This window comes from Diabrotica undecimpunctata, chromosome 2 (genome assembly GCF_040954645.1).
Source record: "Diabrotica undecimpunctata isolate CICGRU chromosome 2, icDiaUnde3, whole genome shotgun sequence".
In the NCBI taxonomy this organism is placed as follows: domain Eukaryota; kingdom Metazoa; phylum Arthropoda; class Insecta; order Coleoptera; family Chrysomelidae; genus Diabrotica; species Diabrotica undecimpunctata.
In genome coordinates, this window is record NC_092804.1 from 44749044 (window position 1) to 44775122 (window position 26079).

General features: G+C 31.1%; 1 protein-coding gene across 1 annotated transcript in view; it reads right to left on the reverse strand.

The window, feature by feature from the left end:
* Nucleotides 1–26079, reverse strand: part of wg (Wnt family member 1 wingless) — a 114011-nt gene that overhangs the window by 22108 nt on the left and 65824 nt on the right. The window contains exon 3 of the mRNA XM_072522792.1: nucleotides 18230–18537. Coding sequence (XP_072378893.1) covers nucleotides 18230–18537 — 308 coding nt within the window. The remainder of the gene's footprint in view (nucleotides 1–18229; nucleotides 18538–26079) is intronic.

Consider the following 26079-nt stretch of genomic DNA (forward strand, 5'->3'; position numbering starts at 1 on the left):
TTTGAAAATAAAATTATCTATAGTAGAAGCCACAGTAAGAATGCAGTGTTGGTCTTATGGCGCGCAGCGATGCCGCTCATGTCGGTACAGTGGTAGGTGTGTGGTAGTTTGGCGATAGACTGAGAAATCAGAACCGTAAGCGGTTCGTTTCAAAAATCTGTACTTATTCATTTAACTGAGTTAAATAAGAAAATTAACAGAAAAAAACAAATAAATTCTATAAAAATAATATAATCATTATATAATAATGAATCTGATGAATGACTTTCTTCTTCCTTAAGGTGTTGTGCTCTATCGAAGATTAATCGAGACAGATCAGATCATCATCACAATTGGGATCCTATTTACTGCTGCTCTAAAGTACTGATTAGATAAGCAGTTAAACCATTCTTTGAGATTGTGAAGTCAAGTTATCCGTCTCTAATTATTGCTACGTTTTCACGATTTTTCTGTGTATAATAACTTTTAGCAGTTATCGTAATTCTTTCGTTACATGAGAATAATATTAATGATTTTATATCTTTTGTTTTGATACTTTCGATCTTTTTTATCAACTGGCTGCTAGTAGGACTTTTTAATGTGAACCGAACGTTAATGTTAACATTAAAAATGGTTTGTAAATCGTTATTGATTTATGCAAGTAATATCGTATCGTCCACGTCTCATAAATTATTAATCAGGATTCCATGCACGGTTACTCTAGATGTTTCGTTAGTTAGTGTCTCATGCATAATAGTTACAAACACTAAAATAAAAAGTTAAGGGAATAGAATATTTCCTTCTCTCAAGGCTCGTTAAATTTTAACGTTTTGTTCTCTATTTTATGTATTACTTGGTTATAGTATACAGTGCTTTTCAGATATTCACCTTAAATAACTTTTGATCTTCTTGCCTAAATTTTTAGGAAAGGCGCAAAAACACGTCAATTAACATGACTCGTAAATAACGAAGCAATTCAAGTAGCCGTTTTAGTGCAAGTTAACTTACAGGCTGAGAAATCACAGTCACTGTCAACAATAAGCAGAACAATCGGTGTTTCACCTTCTAGAGTCTTCCGAATCTTCCATAAATTTAAGTTCCATCTATTCAAAATTAGATTGGTACAAGAGTTAAATGAAGATTTTGATTGTCGAATTTTGCGAATTAATGACACAATGCATCATTAGTAATCCACAATTGTTATACAATATTTGCTTTTCCGGTAAATGCTCATTGTCATTAAATGCATTGGTGAACAGACATAATTGCCGGTACTGGGCTGAGAGTGATCCACATATTGTGCATGAATTTCACACACAGCAGCATCCTCAAAGGTTAAAGATTTGGTTGTATTTCAACATGATGAAGCTCCTCCACACTTTGCTCTAACTGTGCGACAATTTTTAAACGAAACTTTTCCCGCGGTAGAAGAGGCCGGGATGATGGATTGGCCACCTAGGTCACCGGATTTAACATTCCTAGACTTCTTCTTATGAGGGTATTTAAAAACAAAAGTTTATGCTACTCAACCAGAATCTCTGGATTATTTACGACAAAGAATAGAGGAAGAATGTCGACAATTAAATGTAGACGTGGTAAGCAATGTCAGAGAAAAATTTTAAAATAGATTGTACTATTGTATGAAAGTAAATGGCAGTCCATTTAAACAATTATTGTAAACATTTTTGGTAGTGAAATGATCATTCTAAATGGTGGTAATAAATTAGTTAAAAAAATAATTTTTTTTCAGATCAGTTTTCTACATTTTTAAAATCAGTGCAAAAAGAAGGATCCAAATATCAAATAAAAAAAAGATCAAAGTAATTTAAAAACAATTAAGGGATAATATTGGGGGTGAGAGGGTGCCTTTCCCAGCAAGCTTAAATATAACATAATGTCTCCCTCTTGAAATAGTAATTAATGTTGTTTTGCGCTTTTTCTAAAAATTTAAAGTTCAAAAGTTATTTAAAGTGGATAGTTTTATCTGAAAAGCACTGTATATTTGTATTTATCAAGTAATAATAATAAGGATAATAAAAAACTAAGGTAATCACAGCAGTAACATAACTGTTTAAAACACTGTATTTCAAAACAAATACAAAAACTTAAAAAATGGAAGATATTAGCATGTTGTGACTGGCTGTATGGCACTTGCTTATGCCAATTAAAAAAAAATGGAAAATATTAAAGTATTAATTACTGAAACAGCGATATATATAAAAAGATTAATTAAATGCGGCCAAAAAATACTACGACATATAAAAAAATCTGAAAAATAAAATAAAAAAGCAAACTATTTCACGATATAAGTTAAAAATACAAATCAGTGACTATAAGCCACTAATTTATTACAAATAAATTGGATATATAATGAAATTAGATTATTAGTAGAGGGAAGAAAAGCGTTAAGATTAAAACAAAGAAGTACAACTGAGGTAAAGGTGTAATCAGGACACAGCTTTATTTGCAACACTAAAAAATATTCTAAAGAGAGAAATAATGTATTTTGAGGCTCCATTACCGCTGATTTTCCGTATGTTGCGCCGCTGGAAATCACGGAAAATAAATGGTACGATATAACGGCCCAGAGGACTTCTTTTTCTTCGCGTTTGCCTTAAAAGTCGTCAATTTAAATCGTGTTTTGCAAGTAAAATATAAGGATGTGGCCGACTGCAGTTTACTCGACTTTGCGGGAATTAGAAAATTTTACGTAATGGGTGTGCATGACTTTCGAGAACGGTCATTAACATATTTTGTCATTCCATTCACTCTTTTCTTCGCTGATTTTCTCATTGTCGAGACTTCGTTTCTAACATCTGCTAGGCACTCGACTCTTTTGCAATACAAGGAAGATTGGAATCGTTGAAATAAATCATTAATTAAAAACTGCCTGTAATTGGCAATCTCTCAAGGATAATTAGCCTCCGATACCAATGGGTTATTAGACATTATTAAATTAAACACAAAAAAGTGAGAGCCATATTATCTGGTGAATTAATTGAATGGTTACAATCTTGAAAAAGAAAAAAATGAGTGAACAAGATATAGTTTTTGAAAAAACCAAACCAAATGTTATTCGATGATTATAAAAATAAAAATCTTTACAATAATAAAATGTATACCAACTACTTCATATATGTTTACAAAACTTAATTAATTAATTATTAAAAACTGTCAAACAATATTCTTCTTACTGCATTTTTTGATATCCAACATATATGCATTTTTGATGATGGTAAAAATACATCCAACTATGTGGACACCATACAATACACTCACAATATGTGTTCTCATATAAATTTTAAGATAAAATCGAAGTATGTAAAGAGTAGTTTGTACAAAATGTGGAAATGCATATATTAGTTTGAGTTGTAGGTAGGATATGTATAAGATGAGTTATGGAATAATCTTCTTAATGTCGGATGGTTAGTCACTACCAAACAAGGAATTTAAAACAAAGATTTTTTTGTATTTTAGCTTTGGTTTAGAACCTTTAGCTACGTAATTACATACAAATATTAGTATTTATTCATTCAGGATTATACAGATGTTATGGAATACTATGCGTTTATTTCTTCTCCGGACTAACTCTTTGTTTTGGAATTAAACAGAATATATTGACATGTATAAATTTATTATATTAGAGGATGAAAATTACACTCTGCTTGTTATTTCTTAAAACTATGAATATATAAGTTCTGTTATCTACAATTATTTAACGATGTTTCTGGATGGATTTGAGTACAAGAGATTGGACTCAAATATTAATATTAAAATAGCAAATACGGATAGCTTATCGAACAAAGAAATAAGAGAAATAAATTATTATTATTCCATAGATACGAAGTATTAGGTGAATAAACTAGCGAAACTTATTTATTCTAAATAGGAAAATATTTATGAAGAGTATTGATTCTGATTTCTAACAGCAAATAATTATTAGTGATTATACATGAGAACTTTTCATAATTGTAAATAACATATACCAGGTGACTAAAAACTATATAGAAATACATAGATACTTTAATTATCTTACATGTGAGTAGGTAGGTACATTACACCTCCTTTTGTAAGAATGAAAATAATTGTAAAATGAATTTTCATTTAAATGGTATAAAACATTTGTATACATTATTATTTTATTTTAACACATTTAAATAGTTTCTTTTAGTCTCGATAGTCTTTCACTTCGTCTTATCGGTGTAGTCTCTGTGAAACTAGTCTCTTCACACTTTTTGGATTCACTATAATTATTGTCTTTATTATGTTTACAATCTATACTTAAATCTGTCTCATGTACATGTTTTCGTTTACTTTGACATATATTTAGTGTTAAACAATTTGTAATTTGTTGACAACTATGTGACGGATTTCTACGAAATCGTCGGTAAAAATATTTAATTATCCTGTATAAAATATAAAGTAACATACATTTTATCAAAAATAAGATTGCATAAGTGAAATAAGAACTATTTTTTATTGTGTCTGAAAAATTAATATTTGTTTCTGAGGTCATTTTCTCTAAATTATCTAGTTTATGGCTTGCTAAATTTAATGCATCTCGATCGAGATTATTTAATTGTAAGGGAACAAGGTGTAATTTGGATTCATTATTTATCTTAATATCATCACAACAGACTTCTGGAAGGGATAAATCTGGAATGATAGACTGAAAATTACTTTCTTTTGGATTTGAGACAGATATCAAAATAGTTGATCCGGTGTAAGTTTTGCAATTATTCGAAGTAGAAAAAATACCTGTGTTTGAAAGAACAATAGATATTGGCGTACTAGTCTGACAGCTTAAAGTTAAATCTGTTGGTTTGGGTAAAACATATATCCAAGAATTTGGTTTGTTTAATTTATGCCAAATTTCATATTCTGTTTGAATTATACGAGTATCGCAACTAGATGGTATGTTTGTTATTGAAGTTAACAATTCAGTTTCACAAATTGGATTAGTGTGTGTAAATCGGAAAGTATCAGGATTTTTGCAAATAAGTTTTTCTTCATCTAATGAATAACAGTCTTCTAATGTATCAATAGTAACATAAATGTTTCTATTTTCTGAAAGAACAAGATATTTGACAGATGGAAGAATAAAGGTAAGTCTCTTTAATGTTGGATGAATTATAGGAAGAGATATTAGTTTAAAAAGAGAATAAGGAGTATTACTAACCAAAGGTATACTAACCGTAATTAAAATCTTGTTATCAAAATATATATATTTAAGTAAAATGATATCGAAATATTTATGAGCATAATCGATAGTCAATGGAAATGGATAAGTCGATGTACTAGGTAAATGCGTTACCGTTTTAGATAATTCTTGAATTAGTTGCTCAGGTGTTATAACAGAAGGATGAAGGTTATTATTTCTTGCAAATAGAATAACGTTTATTAAAGTAGAATATTCTTGTTGTAATTCTGTTATAAAGAAAGTTAGTAAGGTAAAATGTTCTTCAATTTTTTGTTTTAAATCTAAATTAAAATATTTATTATTCATTTTATCTGTGTAATTGGTAATTGATTCAAAATTTTTATCAAAAATCACTTTGTTTCGGTCTAGATTTGTAATAGAGTTATTAAAATTTGCAATCGTGGCTTTTACTACATGAATTTGTTGTTTTAGTAAATCAAGAAGATGATTTTCGTTACTTTCAGCTTTGTTAATAGCATTATTGAAATTTTCAGCATCATCACTGTCTAAGGTACCGAATAAGGTCCTGAAAACAGATCCAATTGCATTAAATAGAGCGCGTTTTGGTCTAAAATGTTCATGCAGAATTATGTTTTTTAAAGTTTGTTCATCTTGAAAGAGTCTAGGTATGATTTGTCCTAAGAGTTTTAGTGAAGTATCGCATAATCGTAATTCAATAAGAACTGGTTTGTTTTGACACAGTCTTAATGTTTTTTGATAGGTGAGATCTACAAAATTTAATTTGTCTGTAAAAGGTTGTAAAGGAATATGACTTAATATGTTCCAATGAGTTTCAATAAATTGAACATTTTTTATGTGTTCGTAATAGATTCCAGGTGATTTGTTGATAGGAGTATTGGTATATTTCTTGTGAATTTGTTCACTATTTGTCAGCCATATTATTGCATACCTGAAACAAAAGCATGTTTCAATCTATTCATGTGAACTTTTATTGGTTTTTTATTTACTAAAATTGTGCAATTGACAGGAGAATTTATCTCTAGAATTTTATAAGGTCCATTATAATTTTGTGTAAGTTTTTTGGTTTGACCCTTCTTTGTTTGCTCATTTTGGAGATATACTAATTGTCCTTCTAAGAAAACGGTGTCATTAATCTTTTGGTCATAATATTTTTTACTGACTACTTTAGATTCTAATAGATTCGTTTTTGCTAACTCATGAGATTTTCTAAGCTTAAGTGTTAAATTATCTAAATAATCTTCATATGTATATTTGAGTTCTACTGGTCGTATTATACTGCTAGGTAGATTAGGTGTATATCCAAATATTAGTTCATATGGTGTGAATTTGGTTGAAGTATGATTAGTTGTATTATATGAAAACATAGCAAAATCTAGCCATTCGTCCCAATCGGATTGATCAGCTTTAATATAATGTTTAAGGTAGTCTGCTAAAGTAGCGTGACTCCTTTCTAATGCAGCATTTGATTCTGGATGATAAGCAGTACAATTTATATGTCTGATTTTAAAAAGCTTGGCGATTTGAGAAAATAATTTGGAAGTAAAATCTCGGCCTTGATCAGTAACTATTATATCGGGTTTTCCAAACTTGCAAATAAATCCACGAACCAGATTTTCAGCGATAGTCTTGGTTTCATGATTCGGAATTGCATAAGCTTGAGAAAATTTTGTTAAGTCATCTTGTAATGTTAATATGAACTTATTACCTGACTCGGTTAAAGGTAAAGGACCTACTATATCTAAAAATATTTTTTCTAATGGATTTGAGCTTGTTGTTGTTATCTCCATGGGCTTTACGAATTTTTTTCTAACGAGTTTATTTTTCTGACAAGATTCACAGGTTTTTATAAAGTTTTTAATATCATTTTTCATATTATTCCATTTGAAATGTTTTTTTATACGATTGTATGTCCGATGAAAACCAGAGTGTCCAGCCGTAGGACTAGTGTGATTCTCTTGTAATATTGTAGTTATTTCCTCAGGTTCAGGATTTGTTAGTATATCATGATAAATGATAATAGATATATCAGTTTTTCTAAAAATAAATCTAATCATAGATCTAATTTTTCCCCAACTTAATTTATCGTAGCTAAAAGTTATTCTGGGTAGGCAAATTTTTAATATTTTATCGTTTAATAACCAGTCTCTTAATTTTATTAGGGAATTAAATATATCTTCATAAGAGGTATTGTCCCAATAATTATTTTTTATAAATATGTAATAAAAGTTTTTATTTTGATCAGAAATATATATAATGTCATTTAGTCTTGGATTTTTGGCTTTCAATTTTTCTATATGACTGAATTGTTTATTTATTTGTTTCTGAACGATCTCATTAAAATTTAAATCTACGGAAACAAACAATGCTAAATTTTGTGAAAATGATGTAATCTTTTCATTTGTTTCTTTTATATTATCATTTGTTATTAATATAGTTTCGGATTTAGATAAGAACTGTGAATAAGTGTCATTATTTTCTTTACTCATTTTGTTTATTTGTAAGGTGATTGTTGCCGGGTTTTTGTTTTCTTCGCAAATATTTGTTTCAGATATGGTTAAAGGAGGACGACTTAAACAATCAGCATTTTGATTTAATTTACCTGGTTTATAAATAATTTCATAGCTATATTCTTCTAATGCTAATCTCCACCTAACGAGTCTTGATCCGGGATCTTTTACATTAAATAGCCATGTGAGTGGTTTATGATCCGTATAAATGAAAAATTTATTTCCGTACAAATATGGTCTAAAGTGTTTAACACTCCATACAATTGCAAGTAATTCTTTTTCTGTTGTGCTATAGTTTGATTCCGCTTTGTTCAAGGTACGACTAGCATAAGCAATAGGTAAATCATCTGGTACTTTACCTTGAGAAAGTATGGACCCTATTGCATAATTACTAGCATCCGTTGTTAAGACAAAGGGTTTGGTAAAATCTGGATACTGAAGTATTGGTTCTGAACAAAGTATTGATTTCAGGTTCTCAAATGACTGTTGTTGAATGCTTGTCCAATTAAATTCAACATTTTTCCTCAGCAGTTTTGTTAAAGGTTGTGTTAAAGCACTGAAATTTTTTATAAAGCGTCTATAATAACCAGTGAGACCCAAAAAGCTCTTAATATCTTTTTGTGTTCTGGGTATAGGAAAATCTGTAACAGCACATACCTTTTTTTCGTCCGGTTTGACACCAAATTCAGTTATTAAATGTCCTAAATACATTACTTCGCGACGAAAAAATTCGCACTTATCTGGTTGTATTTTTAAGTTGAATGTAGACAATTTTTCGAATACTTCTTTTAATCTTTTATTATGATTTTCTAATGTATCGGCATGAATGACTATATCGTCGAGATAGACAAAACATCTGTAATTTTGTATTCCTGAGAGGACAGTATTCATTAGCCTTTGAAAAATACTGGGAGCATTTTTTAATCCAAATGGCATTCGTGAATATTGATAATGTCCAGACGGAGTTGAGAAAGCAGTCTTTGGAGAATCCTCAGGATCCATTTTGATCTGGTGAAATCCTGATGTTAAATCTATTGTTGAAAAATATTTTGAATGACCCAATTGGTCTAATATATCGACTATATTCGGAAGTGGAAATGAATCTCCTATAGTAATATCATTTAGTCGTCGATAGTCTATAACAATTCGCCATTTCTTCTTTGCTGAAGCATCGGCCTTTTTTGGCACAACCCAAAGGGGCGAATTCCATGGCGAAGTTGATTCTTCGATAATACCTTGATCTAGCATACCTTTTATTTGAGTTTCGACTTCATGTTTGTGTACTTCAGGATACCTGTATGATTTAGTGCTAATAGGTACATTGGAATTTAAAGGAATTTTGCAAGTTATGGCATTTGTACTGGTAAGTTGATCTCCTTCCAGATAAAAGATATGATTGTACTCCTTGCAAATAGAAATTAAAGATGATTTTTCTTCACTATTTAAATGATCTGTTCTCAAGGCATTTTTTAATTTAGCAATTCTGTTAGAATTCGTATTATCTTTATAAGAAGACATTTTTCGTATATTTACATTGTTTTGTAAATTTGGAATTTTTTCTATTGCTACTTGAATATCGTTTAATTCAACATCCGTTTCAGTAGTGTTTACGATTGAGGTTAAAAAGAAATCATTTTTTACTTTAACAACACTAGGACATAAAAATACACCTTTAAAGATTTCGCGTTCGGGACATAATCCTTCGCTTAATTCATTATTTATTACTTTAATTTGAACAATTGTTTCAGTTCTTGCGGATAGAATAGTTTTATTACTTCTTGAGTTAGAATTAGAGTTTTGATTTAGTATAAGATCGTCTGAACAGGATTTTTCTTCTGAACAGGATTTTGATTTATGATTTCGTGAAGAGTTACAAGTTTTATTTGTGCATATCTCAGTAGATTTTACACATTTTGGACTTGAATTTTCTTTGGATTTAGAGTTAGATTTAGATTGAATTGGATTGGATAGTAGTTCTTCACTACTTAAGGTTATTTGGATATCATTGGTTTCTAAATAAGAATGATCCTCTATGGATTTAGCATCATAAGGAAATATTTCATCGATATTAGAACTTGTCTCGATATTTTGATCTCTCAGAAATTCGTCATTGTCATTGTTTAATGGAGATTTTATATATTCGATTGAAATAGAACAATTTTTAAAGTTTAATTTATTTTCTTTATAATCAATTTGGCATTTATTTATTTCAAAAAAATCGCTACCTAATATACCGTCGAAATGAAGAGGAAAATCGTCTTCTACGACATAGAAAACATGAGTTTGGACAAAATCTTTTATCTTGAAATTTACGTTACAACTACATATAGTTTTATTTGGATTTAAGACATTTTTATCAATGCCTCGTAGAGTAATAGACTTAGAATAAATTTTTGGAATGTTTAGTATTTTTGAATATTTAATTAAAGAAATATCTGCGCCTGTATCGATTAGAAACTTGCAAGAGGATGGATTAGAATTATTTACTAAGGGTAAATCTACATAGGAAGTGACTGAGAAGTTGATGGTTGTGATACGGCCTGAACTGAACGAACTCCTCGAGAATCGACCGTTGGTTGTCGAGGATTCTGGAAGTTTAAAGAATTTGTTGGATTTTTGTTTTTATTGTTAAATTCGCGTTTTCTACATTCTTCTATAACGTGACCTGGTTTTTTGCAGTATCTGCAAAAACGTTGGGAAGTGTTGGTATTTTCTTTTCTTAAGTTTGGAGGAAAATCAGAATTGGAATTTGAATTTGAAGGTTTATAATTTTGATTTTGAGAATTTGACCTTTGAAGATTTGAATTAGGATATTTTGGGTTTTGAAAACTAGAATTTTGAAGATGTCTAACATTTCTATCTGAATTGTTTTTATATCGACAGTTATTTGAGGAATGGTTATTTCGTTTGCAAATATTACAGAATGGTCTGAAAATTTCTTGTCTTGATAACTGTTCTTGTTCTTCGGCAATTGCTATAGCAACAGCTCTTTCTAAGGAATCTGGATTTCGGGCTTTGATTAAAATAGAGAGGTCTTTGTTTAATCCTCTAATAAAGACATTTAGTGCTTGAGTTTTTAAGAGTTTAGTACATGCATTTCTTGCATCTGGAGATAAGTCTGGATCAAGTGTATTTATTAATTTTATATAGCAATTTTCAACTTTATTTGCAAATGACATTACATTTTCACTGGGCATCTGACGTAAGGAATGTAATTCCAATTGCCACTGACCTTCAGTTCGGCGTTCAGAATAAGCATCTAATAAGAAGTCTTTTAAATCTTTCCATTCGTCAAATGTTCTGTTTCTAGTTATGGCCCTAGCTTTATCGGTTAATTTAGTTTCTATAATGGCTAATAAGATGGGTTTGGATTGCGGATTTACTAAATTGTATGCTTTATCACAATTGTCTATGAATTCGTATAATTTTGATTTTGTACCATCAAATCGAATGAGAAGTTTTTCAGCTATTTCAATTGATACTGACATTTTATTTGAATTAGAAGTAGAAGAATTTGAAAGAGAATTTGAGTCGGGAGAAGGTATTTGTTCGTCAAATAAGTTACTTATATCAGGATATAAAGTAGACATACGTTTACAAGATTTTTAAAATATGAGACAGAATTTAAGATAGAATGTACTTACAAGTAGAATATTGTTGTTGGTCGCATAGTCTATTATTCCACGGGTTCACCTCTACTTCCGATGGAACTACAATTGGGTTATGACTGGAACTGGATTTCGAACTGGATGTACTGGACCCCAATGTAATTAGTTGTAGTGGCGATTTTTCCACACTGACAGTTTTTTTTTGAATGATTCCTCGAAGGAAACAAGTCAATTCAAAAATTCCTCAGCTCTCCTTCTATCAGCAATCAGAGGAACTCTGCTACTAATATCCCACGTTCTGACACCAAATTTTGTTATGGAATACTATGCGTTTATTTCTTCTCCGGACTAACTCTTTGTTTTGGAATTAAACAGAATATATTGACATGTATAAATTTATTATATTAGAGGATGAAAATTACACTCTGCTTGTTATTTCTTAAAACTATGAATATATAAGTTCTGTTATCTACAATTATTTAACGATGTTTCTGGATGGATTTGAGTACAAGAGATTGGACTCAAATATTAATATTAAAATAGCAAATACGGATAGCTTATCGAACAAAGAAATAAGAGAAATAAATTATTATTATTCCATAGATACGAAGTATTAGGTGAATAAACTAGCGAAACTTATTTATTCTAAATAGGAAAATATTTATGAAGAGTATTGATTCTGATTTCTAACAGCAAATAATTATTAGTGATTATACATGAGAACTTTTCATAATTGTAAATAACATATACCAGGTGACTAAAAACTATATAGAAATACATAGATACTTTAATTATCTTACATGTGAGTAGGTAGGTACATTACACAGAAAGAAAACCTTTCCCGCTCAGGGGTTCATCAAAGCGACTTCATTATAACACACAAGACACAAACCACGGTTAGATAAATGGGCTAAAAATATGTACACATACAAAGGAAAAGGAAGGTAATATCTTCATTTAATCATACACTTAAGTTTATTGGCATCTTTAAACCTGCTTTCAGCAATTCTTGAAGCAGCAACGTACTTGTATTGGCATGTAAGAAACAGTTAAAGAATATAAATATGATTTAGATCAGCGATACTAATTACACACTCACTCCGATTTTATGTAGATACTTTGGAAAACATCCATTGTCTACTTTTACCTTAGGATTGTCGACACTGTATTCCTACTTAGTGCAACAACTTTATAAAATTGGTTTACAGCCACTGTTGGTTGTAATTTAAACAAATTAGTGACTGTAGTTTCACCGAACTGAATTCAACGGTTATCCTATTTAAATTTAATATTCTGTTTTACATATGCAACAAAATCACATGTGTTAAATTCTTCAATCAATATATTATTATGTGGGTGTTTTAGTGAATTTGTAGCTATTGGATCCGCAATACTATTACCCAATATGTCTGAATGTCCCTTAACCCATACGAATTTAACATCACATTATGATAAAGCTGATAATTTTAGTAAATGTTGAAAAATTTTTAATATAAATATATTGCTGTTAATTGTGACTTTAAAGTTCTTTAATGCATTTAATACTGATAGTGAATCAGTGCTTACGACAATTTTGTTCCACTGGTTTTCACAACACCATTACAAGGGCTTTATATATAGCACATGCTTCAGCGGAAAAGATGCTGGATTGATTATTTAAAGTAAATGCTTTTTTAGTCTTCATTTTTGATACAAAGCATTGGATGTTACTTTTGACCCATCTGTATAGATTGCAATGTAATCTGAATAGTTGCTTAACATCTCCTTGAGAGTATTACTTATGACAACATTCAGTTTGGTATTTAGGAATAATAATGTTTGTAGATAGAACACTTGTCAGGTCTGGTATGTCTAATGATTCCCAAATAGGATTAATAAGAAGAATTTATTAACTTTGTAGTTAATAAGTTCATTGCAAGTTACAAAAATGCTTTTGCAAGTGGAGGGGAATTCTTTTTTAAGAAGAATGTAGCTGTTAAATCAGGTGTATTTAATTGATTAATTATTTAAGCATTATAGCTACACCGATAATGTTGGATTAGGAATTATTTGCTTGCCAGATATTTTCTGAGTAATGAGAGTGGGTTTTTAGAAGCTAAAACTAGTGTGGTTTCATTTGGAGTGTTTTTCATCAACCCTAACAGAATTTTCGAAGCTTTAAATTGGATTCTATTAAGTTAACGTAAATTAGTTATACTAGCTGACCCACATACCAAACAGCCGTAATCTATATTAGATTTTTTATTATAGGCTTGATAAAAATTCACTGCTATATTTTGATCTGCTCCCCACGATCTCTTACAGATCATTTTAAGTAAATCAATACCTTTTTCGCAGCGACTACTTGTGTAGTTAATATGTTAAATCCAAAGCAGTTTTCTGTCAAGTATTACACCAAGATATTTGAATTCCGAAACAATTGGTAAGGCATTGCCCTGTAAGGATACAGGATGTGAAATAAAGATAAACATCGCAAATTTAAAGAAAACCAAATAATCTGCGCGTTTAATTCGTTTTTGTTACTTTAGTAACGTAAAGAGGGAATACAATAAAACTCATAAACAAGTTAATTTAAAGTTAAAACTTATTTGCCTGTGTATTGACATCTCTAAACCAGTTGCTACCGAAGGTTCAAATATAGACTAAGTCTCAGGGCCAGCAACCCCAAATGGGAATCTTACGTTGCTACTATATAACAAATAATTTAATATCATTTAAAGGGTTTTTACCCACATATTAAGTCGCTTTCCTCATGTATACCTGGTACCAGCATTGATGATGGACTTGTTAGTACTAAAACGTTTTGTGATATAGCCCGAAAGGGTGCTTTTTTTTAAATATACCGTTTTCTAAATGATTTTTAAAATAAAATTTTTGTGATTTATGGCATACAGCTCACTATAGGAAATTAATTTTTCTTATGGAAAAAAATAAAGTTTTCTATAATTGTAGAAACACGGAATATCATACAACTCAAATACCATATCAATATCGGCACCATTACAAAACTAATTTTATAAAATTATTCTATTAGCCGGTTCTGAAATAAGTCAACCGTTATATTTATAATTAGTGAGCTCACTATACTGAGTTTTTAGATTGACACTACTCGATTTACCTAATAATCCTTTGTTCTACATCGTATTTATTAATATTAATAAAATTTTCCATTAACCACCCTCCAAAGACTTGTTTCCAGTTTAATTTATTCCCAAACGGTCTATTTATTACACTCAACGAAAAAAGTGACACTGATTAATGAAAAACATGCGCAATAAAACTACCGAATGATCGCCTTAATAAAAATATCAAAATGAAATTTAAACGCCTTGAGCAAAATGTAAACTGATTAGTAATGTGTGGTCTTTGTGGTCAAGAGCAAAGTGATTATACATTTTAATAAGACCACCCGGTAGTAATCACTGGTTTTCGCATAAATCATACCTTTTTCTCACACTAGATAACGATGAAAAGAGCTTTTATATACTTCTTACATTTAATACGATGAAGAAATATTTATGTTATATCATCGGGTTACGCACATAAAAGAGTTACTGCCTTCCAAGACTTGTTTTTTCAACACTTTTAATTATTAATTGAATTTTTATGCATATTAGTTCAGTCAGATAAAATATGAAGCTACGGAACGCAAATATCATAAAACTGGTTTTTTCCTTTTTCTCGTCCACTCTATTGGAGAAGGTAGTATCCTTCCATTAGTAGTGTGGTACCTAATATATGTTCCTTTAGTTTATATTCATGTTCTTTTTTTAAAATTACCCACCCTATTTACAACCTGTAATACACCGTTACAATAATTAAATTGTTTGTGGTTACAAAATGACAATAATTTGAGAGTAACTTTGTAATATGATCATAACGCTGCGCTGGTAATAGCATCCTTATGACTCAATTGTCTTTGTTTTCGTGAAGACGTATTTTCTTCAGATTAATTTATGATCAAGATACTTTTTATGTACAATGTAATATTTGTGTTTTACTTCAATTTTATTTTATTGTTAATTACAACTATCAAATCTATTTTTGATATCGTTACTTTCGCCTTAGAATTAATAAATAATCTTCTAAATTATTAGCTGAGTTTTTTATATTAAGATCAAATTATTAAAGTTAAAAAAGAAATCATTCACATGGCAAAAAAGTAACCGTTTTGTGATTAATTGTATTCGGTTTGTTGCCCAGTGCAAAAATGAACGTGGATGGTTTGCTTAATATGTATAATTAAAAATGAGAAAAATAATTATTTTCTATATTCAGTTCACAAATTGTCAAGGATTGGCCTTATCGATATGGAGTGATTTGTTTATCGTTATGGCGAATTCAAGACTAATCGGATAATCGTTTAAATTTGAATGGCATTTCGGTTGGTACTATCGGAACTCTCGGAATGAGAACTTCCTCATTTTTAAATTTTCCTTTAAGTATCGTTGCTTGTACTATTTTGCCTAGTGAGTTTTCACACCACCAAACACGTCTGGTGACATAGTTTCAGTTGGTTTAGATTTAAAATTATGATAACCATCGAGCCAACCTTTAGTTCCAAATTGTGCAGTGGTAAACCAAGCAGACGTCTTCGTGAGTTACACAGTCAATAGATTTTAAGGAATGTTGTGGACTAACGATTTGATTTTGAATTACTAAGCTTAAGTCATCCACATCCTTGTTTTTTGCAGCTAAAATTGTTCGTTCACTCCACTAATTGTGACTTTTATGGTTATGTGAACCGATAGCCAGCAATTGCTTGCAGAACTCTTCGGCAGAAAGATCATTTAGTAATGTAACTTACTTGTTGGTCGTCATTCAATCTCATTAACTTATCGTGTACATGTATTAACCTTCTATGGTGGGTTTAGCATTGGTACATTTGTTCGAACTAATTGGTTCAATGCATCTTGATCATATTCACATTCACGTTTCAATTCTCTATCGAAAGTGCCGCTCAATTCACGATTTGACGATGGCATTCCTGACTAACATTGCAGCATAAACTGCTGCACATTACGTAATACATGTTCTCGATCAAAAGTAAAGACTGGTTGTATATCTCTCCATTTACCTATAGATTGGGATTCCTTGACTGTCAAGAATTCCATGGAAAATGTCACTAAACATCTCATTCTTTTACTGTCATCATTTGTACAATTTGAAAGTTATCTTTATTTTATTTATACAGAAGTTACAATTTAAACAAAAATAATAATGTGCTGTTACCTGGTAACAATTTTGAAACTTTAATATGATTAAACCAAACTAAATAAATGTTTTGAGATGAATAACTATTTTATTTTTAACTATCTTGTCTTTGTTTAAAATGTTTAAGAGTTTATTATTAATTGGTTAATCAAGCGGTTAAATTAATATATTAGCAATTTTATTTAATGAACAATAAAATTTAATTTTAAATAAATAACTAGACTTTATTTTATAACTACAACAATAACAAATATTCATGTGCATTTGTTTAATTTTTCCTTTAATTTTTTTAATAATTATTCTGCTAATTTGAGCGGAGGCAACTCCAAAAGAAATCATGAAAATCGGTCCAACCGTACTTCAGTTATAAATAGGGTCACCGTTTTTTGAATTGTAAATGGTGTAACTATACGATTTACTACTTTAAGCTGATTTAGCACTTTTTGTAGTTTGTTAAATATACTTGTTTTCTTTTAATGGGGGGTTGTACCTTTTGTTGAAGATCGAACCTTCCTCTGAGAACTTCCGAACTAATTAAAATCAGCAAAGCCGATAGTTGTAGGCTTCACATTTATCCACAAAGTTGATTTGTAGCTTATATTTTGGCATTTTATTGATTATAGGTTATAATATAACCTACTCTATACAATCAGCAAGGAAATCATAACTGGAGCAAATCTGTATGAGAACCAAATGAGAATTGAACGTGTCTCACAGTACAACTACTTGGGAACTATAATTAATGAGTCGTGGGACAATACCCAAGAGATTAAATGTCGCATCGGAAAGGCAAAAAGTGCATTCTTGACTATGAGCTCTGTTTTCAAGAGCCATGGTCTCACCCTAGAAACAAAAGTAAGGCTCCTTAAATGTTACGTGTACTCAGTTCTTCTGTATGGAGTAGAAACGTAGACATTGAAGGCGAAAACTCTATCAAAACTTTATGCTTTTGAGCTATGGTTATACAGAAGGATCCTGAAGATACCATGGACAGACAAAGTCACCGATGAAGAAGTATTACGGAGGATGAACACAGCCGCGGATTTGGTCAACATCGTGAAGCTGCAGAACTTGGGACATAATGAGAAATCAAGATAGATGTGAGCTACTCCAATGCATTTTGCAAGGTAAAATTGAAGCAAAAATGGCCCCAGGACGAAGAAGAATATCCTGGCGCTATGAGAGCATGGTATAGAAAGACCTCAACATATCTATTCCGTATAGCAACCAACAAATTCATCATAGCCAGAAGGATCGCCAACGTTCGGAACGGACAGACACCCTAAGAAGAAGATACAATCAGAGCCTATTGGAATATTTTCTCTACATTAGGTAAACAAAGCGCTAGAGCCTGATTTTCTTCAATTCTTTCTTTTCGTTCCTTACTTTTATTTCATTAAATTTTGTTTCGAATCAACGGTTTTTCAAGTATTAGATACCAATATTTTGTTATCCATTGTAATCAAGACGTAACAGTCTTTTATTCTTGAAATTTTCTTCGATTTTACGTATTTTATAAGCTTTTACATTGGTGACTTAATCTTTTCATAAGAATAACAGAATGTCATTTTATAGAAAAATCTATGTTTATCGTTAAATCGTGTTTTATACTCTTACAAGGATGCTCGTACCTTTTATATTCTGTATTTGATTTATAGAAAGTAATTGGAATTTGTTGGGGTTATTGTACTTAATAAACTAACATAATTTTATTAAAAAAAAAATACTAAAATACTTACCCATCGCCCAGCTTCATTATTGTGCAGATTAATCTTCTCCCTCAGAGATTTGCCCCGTTCTCCTGTATCCACAAATTCCCGACTGACATCAAATCCGAACCCTATATTGTCGGAACAACCGCCCCATTCGAAATCTCGAACATTGGTAACAGCGGCGGCGTTGTTGCCATTAGCAAAAACCTGAGGTCTTCCTTTATAGTGGGTGTCACAGTTACAGGTATCGATGGTGCCTTCGCTGCAAGCTCTCGCTATAGCGTGGGTAACGGCTGCTGATGTTATAGCATAGATGAACGCTGTTTCTCTACAACCTGAAACCAAAAATTAACGATTAAGGAAAAATTATCAAATGAATATAAACTAAGCACTGTTTAAAGCAACTTAAATTGAGTAAGTAATAATATATAAATCTTCTAATCAAAGACTCAAAACACTCAATTAAAATCCGAACTATTCAAATAAATAAAAAAGGTCAAAGTTTTACTTCTGCAATTTTTTAAAATATTTATATACCTTTAGAAAGATATTAGTATTACTTTTTTAATCGACGGAGTTCAAAACTAGCGATGTGATTAAGAACGCGTTATTCAAATATTACAGTACGATTTATTATACGAATACAATATTTATCATTTTATTAAACCCCAATTTATTATATACTGATTTTTTGCATATTTGCACTTTAACATTGCACTTAGAGTAACCCTCTCAAAAGCCTGTATATGAACATTCTAGTGGGGGGGGGGGGGGGTGCGGGCACTAAAAAATCATTAGCACAGCGTTTGAGAAAGCCAACAATTTATTTAAAGTGACTTTGAAGTAGTCATCGATATGTGCGATATGAATGATAAAATGGAATCAAGAACAACACCTAAATTTTTAACTTGAAAACTAAAAACATTCCATTCTTGGACCAGTAACAGTACGGGAGGTTAAAGTCTCCTAGGATACAAGGCTCGATTTTCATCCGATAGTTTTTTCACATTCTCTGTAAACTCAAAATATTTCTTCGGTTCACTTCGCAGTGGAAAATAGGCAGTAGCAATAATAAACTTATTGATTCCAATTCCAATTTTTTAACATTTAAATTTAATTTATTGTACAATTTTTAAGTGGAAACCTAACCTAATTGTATAGGTATCTTTCTACGGACAAAATGCTGGCAAAAAAACGAAGATAAAATTCATATGGCCAGTGCCTGCCTTATTGGGAATTTAAGTTCTTTTACAAAGAGAAAACCAAAGACCCTGTGTATACAATTAACGCTAAACTGGTATCGTCTTGTCAATTTGGACTCAATCGGATAAATTTCTCTTCGTATTTTGATCACATAAGCTTCAAATAACGACAACTTTTATTTCGAGTTTTTTCAAATCTTGCACATGTATTAAGCTGTTAAATATCAGTCGACTAATACTACTTGAAGTAGTTGGTTCTACTGTATGGGGTCCATTCTGACCCGATGATACCAGATACGTATAATTTTTTACGACCATGGGTTTATTTGTTATTGATATGAGACACGAAACAAGAATCATGGTGATATTAGTGACTCTCCAACTATACACTGATCATGACAAGTGACCCAGAATATGATATTGGGTATGAAAATCATATTACAGAGAATACGACGATTGATGACCCAGAAACTTTAACAGTGACTACTGGAGACATCAGCGACCAGAATCCTGTACTTTTAGTAGTAAGTAGTGAGAATACAGTAAGGGAAAGTATTTAAGAATCATCAAGGTAGGTTTATAACAAAAATAGAACAAATGTTCAAAAATCCACCAACCACTGGTAGAGTTTACTTTGTATAAAATGTTTAACTCTGCTGCAATATACTGTACCAAATAAACGCCGTATAATTGTGGAACCTTTGAATTGATGATGATAACTGATAACATAAACATAATTCTGTTGGAATGCATGAAAAAATTAGCGATCTAATCTTGTTGATATGTTAGTATAGCTTGTTTTGTTAAGCTTGAGGGCTTCCTAGAAATAGAGCACTTTTTGGACATATACATATACCTTACGTCTGCCTTTGAATCGGGAAACATGAGGATGCTGAGTTACTATTTGAAAGTGACAGTATAGTCGCGACATACATATTTCGAACTATGATATCGCTGAAACGATTTTTATTCCTGCGTCGCTACAAGAAATGAGAGACTTAAAATCAAATTGCATTATATCTGAAATTTATAATAAACCAGGAGATTGTTAAACTGTCGATAAAATGTTAGTTGGTGGCCGGTTGTATCTTTCGCGTTTGCATAAAAGGTAAATCTAGCAAATATCGTCTAACGTTCATGTGTCTGAGATTCCAGACTCATTGTTTGTTAAATGCCTTTATTTATGCAGGTATAGGGTAACTACGCAATCCTCAAAATCTTTCTGTTCCATTATCAGTATTATCTCTTATTGAACCGGTAAAGAAGACTAGAACAAACATAAGTGGAGATAACTGGCGTACCTTAATTATTGAACTAATAGACCAATTGCTCGCACAAAATCTAACCTATGTTGGAAGATAAGAAAAGCATAGGCGAGAGAGATTCTATCGTATATAATTCCAAATAAAAAAGATGCAAATCATTCGTCTAAATTTGTTTTTTTTTTCATCAAAAACAATCGTTTCTGTTTAAAGAAACCTGATATTATCCTTTTTATAATACCACTAAATCAGGGGTAGATAGTCTGGATCAAAAATGCCCGAATAAGAGAGATGAATCGGCTGAACTATCAAGAATTTAAAGAGTGACTGTCTCACTGCATGATTATGAGGTGAACAAATATTATTTTAAATCTAGTTGCAAATCTTGTTGGAACCACTGACAAATATCCAATTGTCTATATTGCGCAAGTCAACAAAAATAAAATATAATGATTAGTTAATAAAAATATCTAATTAATAAGTTCATTTAATTTATGTATTTTGTGTATCGAAGCTACCTGAGACGAGCTTACATTTTGCCCCATGACAAAATCTACACAATACGCCCATAAATCTATTAATGCATATAATTCTGTTAAAAATGCCCGATAACGACCATTGGCTATTCCAGAATAATTGTGTAATGCCTACGACGGGCATTAAAGTCCCAACTTACAATAGATCCTAACAGCTTCACGGCTTAATGCGATTTTATTGAGCAACTACTAAAAATTAAGTGTTACAATAGTGCAACTGTAGTATTCTCTACATTACAGATTTATAACCAGGTATTCTTGCACGGTAGCTGCGATGGGCTTTAGCCAGATGAACAGTGTTGATCGGACACGGTTCAGGTAATAATGGGGGATATATTACGTTTTGTAAAGAATTGTAATTGCCCTTGACAAGCGCAATGACGATTTATTATTATTTTCACATTTGTGGATATAGAATGGGTACTTGAATTCAATGAGATGGTTTAAATTTACTCAGAGAGGAAGAAAAATATTACAGGGTGAGTACACATAATATCTAAATTACGGAATGAAATTAAATACTGACGATAATACCTACATATCTCGTTTTTTTTAATAAACTTTTAAGCAACTAACTAACTAAAAATACAACTAATCGAATATTACTTTACGGGTTTATTATCGATTACGACTACTACGATTACTATCGAATATGAAAAGGTTTTAAAAAAATTTAAAACCTTTTCATATTTTCTCTTTACAGCATATAATTTATACATTTCTGAACCCTAAAAGTTATGTTAATACATTTATTGTTAACAAAACTAAGGCACCTGTGTATTGTGTTTATGACGTTCTAATGAGATAACAATTTAAAATGACGGACGGACACCATTTTGTAAAATTATTATAATTGGGATTGATTATTCACCAGATAATAACCTCATTCGAAAGCTCTTTTGTGAGTCAGTTATATTTAGTCATGATGGTCCTTATTTTACCGGTGGCAATTGAACCAAACGGTTTACAAAACTCATTGAAATGTATGCATATGTTGTGCTCCATTTCTGTTGCATGCACGAGAATTGTTCTTTGTAGCCTTTACGTTGGTTGGTTTTTTTATTTGTTTGCACTAACTGTCTTCTTCAATTTATTAATCAAGACTTTACATTCTTCTTCTTCTTCTTCTTTTAATATAGACATGACTCTGTCTGTTTTTCAATGTGCCTCCAGTAAGTAATTCCATCGTTTTCGTAGTCTTCCTACTGATCGTCTTCCTATTGGAAGACCACCGTAGTCATTGGAGACTACCGTCTCTTGTCGTCTTTACTATTGTTGTCTCTATTTGTTGTCATTCGGCTTATATGAGCTTAAATAAGATTTTACATGTGCTGCAATATTAGCAATCAATTTTTGCATTTTTCAGCCCGTAACTATTTATTTAATGTTCAACTTATTTGTCCTAGACCTACATTTATTGATGGTAAAATCACTACCGTTTTACTAGTTTCAATAAGTACAATGTTTCCACGTTTTTTGCCAAACTCAAAGGTTTGTGGAAAGAGAACATTTTATTCTAGAGAGGTTGTCTAACATAGACGAAACTAAAATGTCAATTGTCCATAATTCGAACAATGTCATCGCCATAAAAGGAATGCAACAAGTAGGATGTACGACGACAGGGGACAGAGGCATCGACTTAACAATGATCGCAGGCGTAAACGCAATAAATGATTCTGTTCCTCACGCTTTTCTGTTCCCAATAGTGTTTTTTAAAGAGCACATGCTAAAGGGAGCATCTCCAGGAAGCATTGGTTTTGCTCATCCTTTTGGATGGTCCAACTCAAGAAATTTTTTTTAGAATTCCTCAAGTACTTCATTAACCATACCAGACCTACAATGAATCAAAAAGTATTGTTAACAGTCGATACCCATAAAGGTCATATTACAGTAGATGTTTTGAATTTGGCGAAGAAATCTGGATTAGTTCTTTTGACATTCCTGCCTCATACGAGTCATAAGTTTTAACCATTGGATAGGAAAGTTAAGTCCCACTTAAAAAATATTATAATTCTGCTTGTGGTGACATTAAAAAATTGTCCCAAACCAATGATTATTTATGATGTCTGCGATTGTATAGGAATTGCTTATCCCTTGACACATACGCCTCAGAATATCTTGGCGGGATTCAGGGTTAGTGTGATATTTCCATTTAATGAAATTATTTTCCTAGATTGAGTTTTCTTAAGCTTCTCTGTAACTGATTTCAAACTGATCCCGAACCAACTGCAGATCCCAGAATTCCTAGTTCCTCAACTGCTGAATCTACTGCTGTGAAAAATTTTTTTAGTTCAGAGCAGATACGGCTTTTTCCGAAAACTGGAACAAGACAGGTAAGGCGTGGCGGACCTAAACCTGGTCGGCGTCTTGTGTTACTGACACTTTAGAGAAAGAAGAAATAAAAGCAGCTAGAAAGAAAAAACTCAAAAGCAAAGACACCAAAAAAATAAAACGTAAAGTGTTCGAGAAAGAAGACTCAATTGATTCAGAGAAAGATAAAGCACTGTCTTTAAGCAGCGATTCACTTGAAGATGTTGACTTTGAGGCCACAGAGAAAAAAAAAGGACATTGAAATGGAAAACATACGAAAGGCCGATATGCATTAGTTCGCCTTGCTGGTAAAAAGAGGGAACTTTTTTTTTGTATAGTGGAAAATCTAAAGTTATATGGTGCTATGTTAGTGGTAAGTTATCTTAAAAGAGTAACCAGTTTTTCAGAAAATAAATTTTTATATAATTCTGAACAAACATATGAACTTTTCATGAATAATATTATCAAAATATTACCTATGCCAGTCCCTGTTGGGTCCATTTCTAAACAAACAAACTTTATGATTTTTACGGTAGACTTTACAAACTACAATGTTGAATAGAATAGCTAAGGTTAGCTTGAAGCTTTCCTATAGCTTAAGGTTACCCTCTTGTCCTATAGTACATGCCTATGTGTCCCAAGGTAAGGGAAGGTGTTGTACCTTGGAACAAAAACTAAATTAAAAAAAATAATGTTTCAGGTAATATATAATAAAAATAGAAACTTAGATAATTATGGATGTGCACTGGATACTATAGGAAACATGTATGCTTCATTATATATTTGATTTATTGAAGAAAAATATTAATATAAAAGATGAAAATATCCACCACTATAGAGTAGCTATCCATGGCAAGAAATGGTACTTTCCCATAAGCCAAATAGTGGATCTAGCAAAACAAAATGCCTAACAATTATTGCATAGAATTACTGATTGTAAAGGTGATCATTTACTGTGTCGTCGCGAGGTTACAGTAGGCATTCTGAAATCCTTTAAAAAAGCAATTAAAAGAGAACGCAGCAAAGCTTCAGTCAATTTTCATTATCGCTCAAGATACGACCGTCTATAAGGAGACACAAACTCATTGTGCTGCCTGTCACCAAAAATATAATTGTTGCTGCAATACTAAATCCAAAACAATGTGTTTATAAATAATGTCATAGAAACTAGATTAAAATTTTATTCGTAATTGTTTTAATAAATAGAAATAAAAGATAGAAATAGTAAAGTTTTTAATTTTTCATGTCATAGTTATTCATTATTCCACCGATATTTTAAAAGGCCACCCTTTTAAAAAAAAAGTACCGTATTTTTAGCAAATATCGACCAAAATTTACTTTTGTTGGGTCTAAAAATTAAATATTTCAAAAATATAGGAAAAAAATTTTCGCCCCTATCTGGGTTAAAAAACAATAAAAAAGGTGTATTTCCATTTTCGGCCAGTATAACATGTTAAACGTACGCCTAAACATAAAAGATTCAATTGCAAGAATTCAAAAATTATCCTTGATATCCTTTATAAGGTTGTAACAACGAAAATTATATTAAGACAAGTTAAAAAAATAAATAAAAACTGTTGAATTATGTTTAACAAACACCATACGCAGGTGTTATTTAAAGTGGATTATCATTCCTTGATGCATTAATTTACTTGTTATTGCTCACCTCCAATTTTCACACCTTTCACAATCATATCTATTCTTACCACGTTTTGTCATCGCAGAAACGTAATAGATCCTTTTAAAGAATTTATTTCTTACTGTTGTTATTAGCAAATTCACCTCACTTAATTATAGCATTTAGTGTGAAATTGGTAATGATCGCAAGATTACTTTCCATTTTTATTAAACAATTATGGTGATGTAGTAGTTATCTTCTAATAAGGATATTAGAAAATGGGAAGGGTATGTTGTATTCATTTAGTTATCGAATACGTAAACATTCTATAGCGTGGATTAAAAAATTATCGAATTTTTAAAGAAACATTTGAAGATAGTTATTTATGGGTAGTTATTGATGTCAACAATACAGAAAATAGATTTATTGTAAGTGTATAAAACATTTTAAAGAAATGATATACAGAATGAAAATTTTAAATCTTCTTCTTCTTCGTTCTTCTTGTATGTATGCTTTAAAGCCTGTTTCTTCTTCAATATTAGCCTACTAAATTGTATAAATTATCGCACCATCTTTTTCTTGGTCTGCCAATATTTTTTCTTCCATTTGGTGACTTATCTCGTGCTATTCATACTATTCTATCCTCTGCCATTCTACTAATGTGTTCGTTCCTTTCTAGTAGTCGTCTCGTTTTAGATGTGTCAGGTCTTGTCTCCGCCGTATATGTTCATGTAGGTCTAATTGCTGCTTTATAGATTCTTGTATTTGTGTGTTGTCTTAGGTGTTTGTTCTTCCAGATTGTGTCATTAAGAGATCTCGCCCCTTTACTTGCTTTTAAGCTTTGTTGTCGTACTCCTTCTTCAACATATCCGTAACTAGTTATATCTATTCCCAGATATTGGGAATTGGGACCTTGCTTTCTGCTTTATTATTTTCCCATTGATTTCGA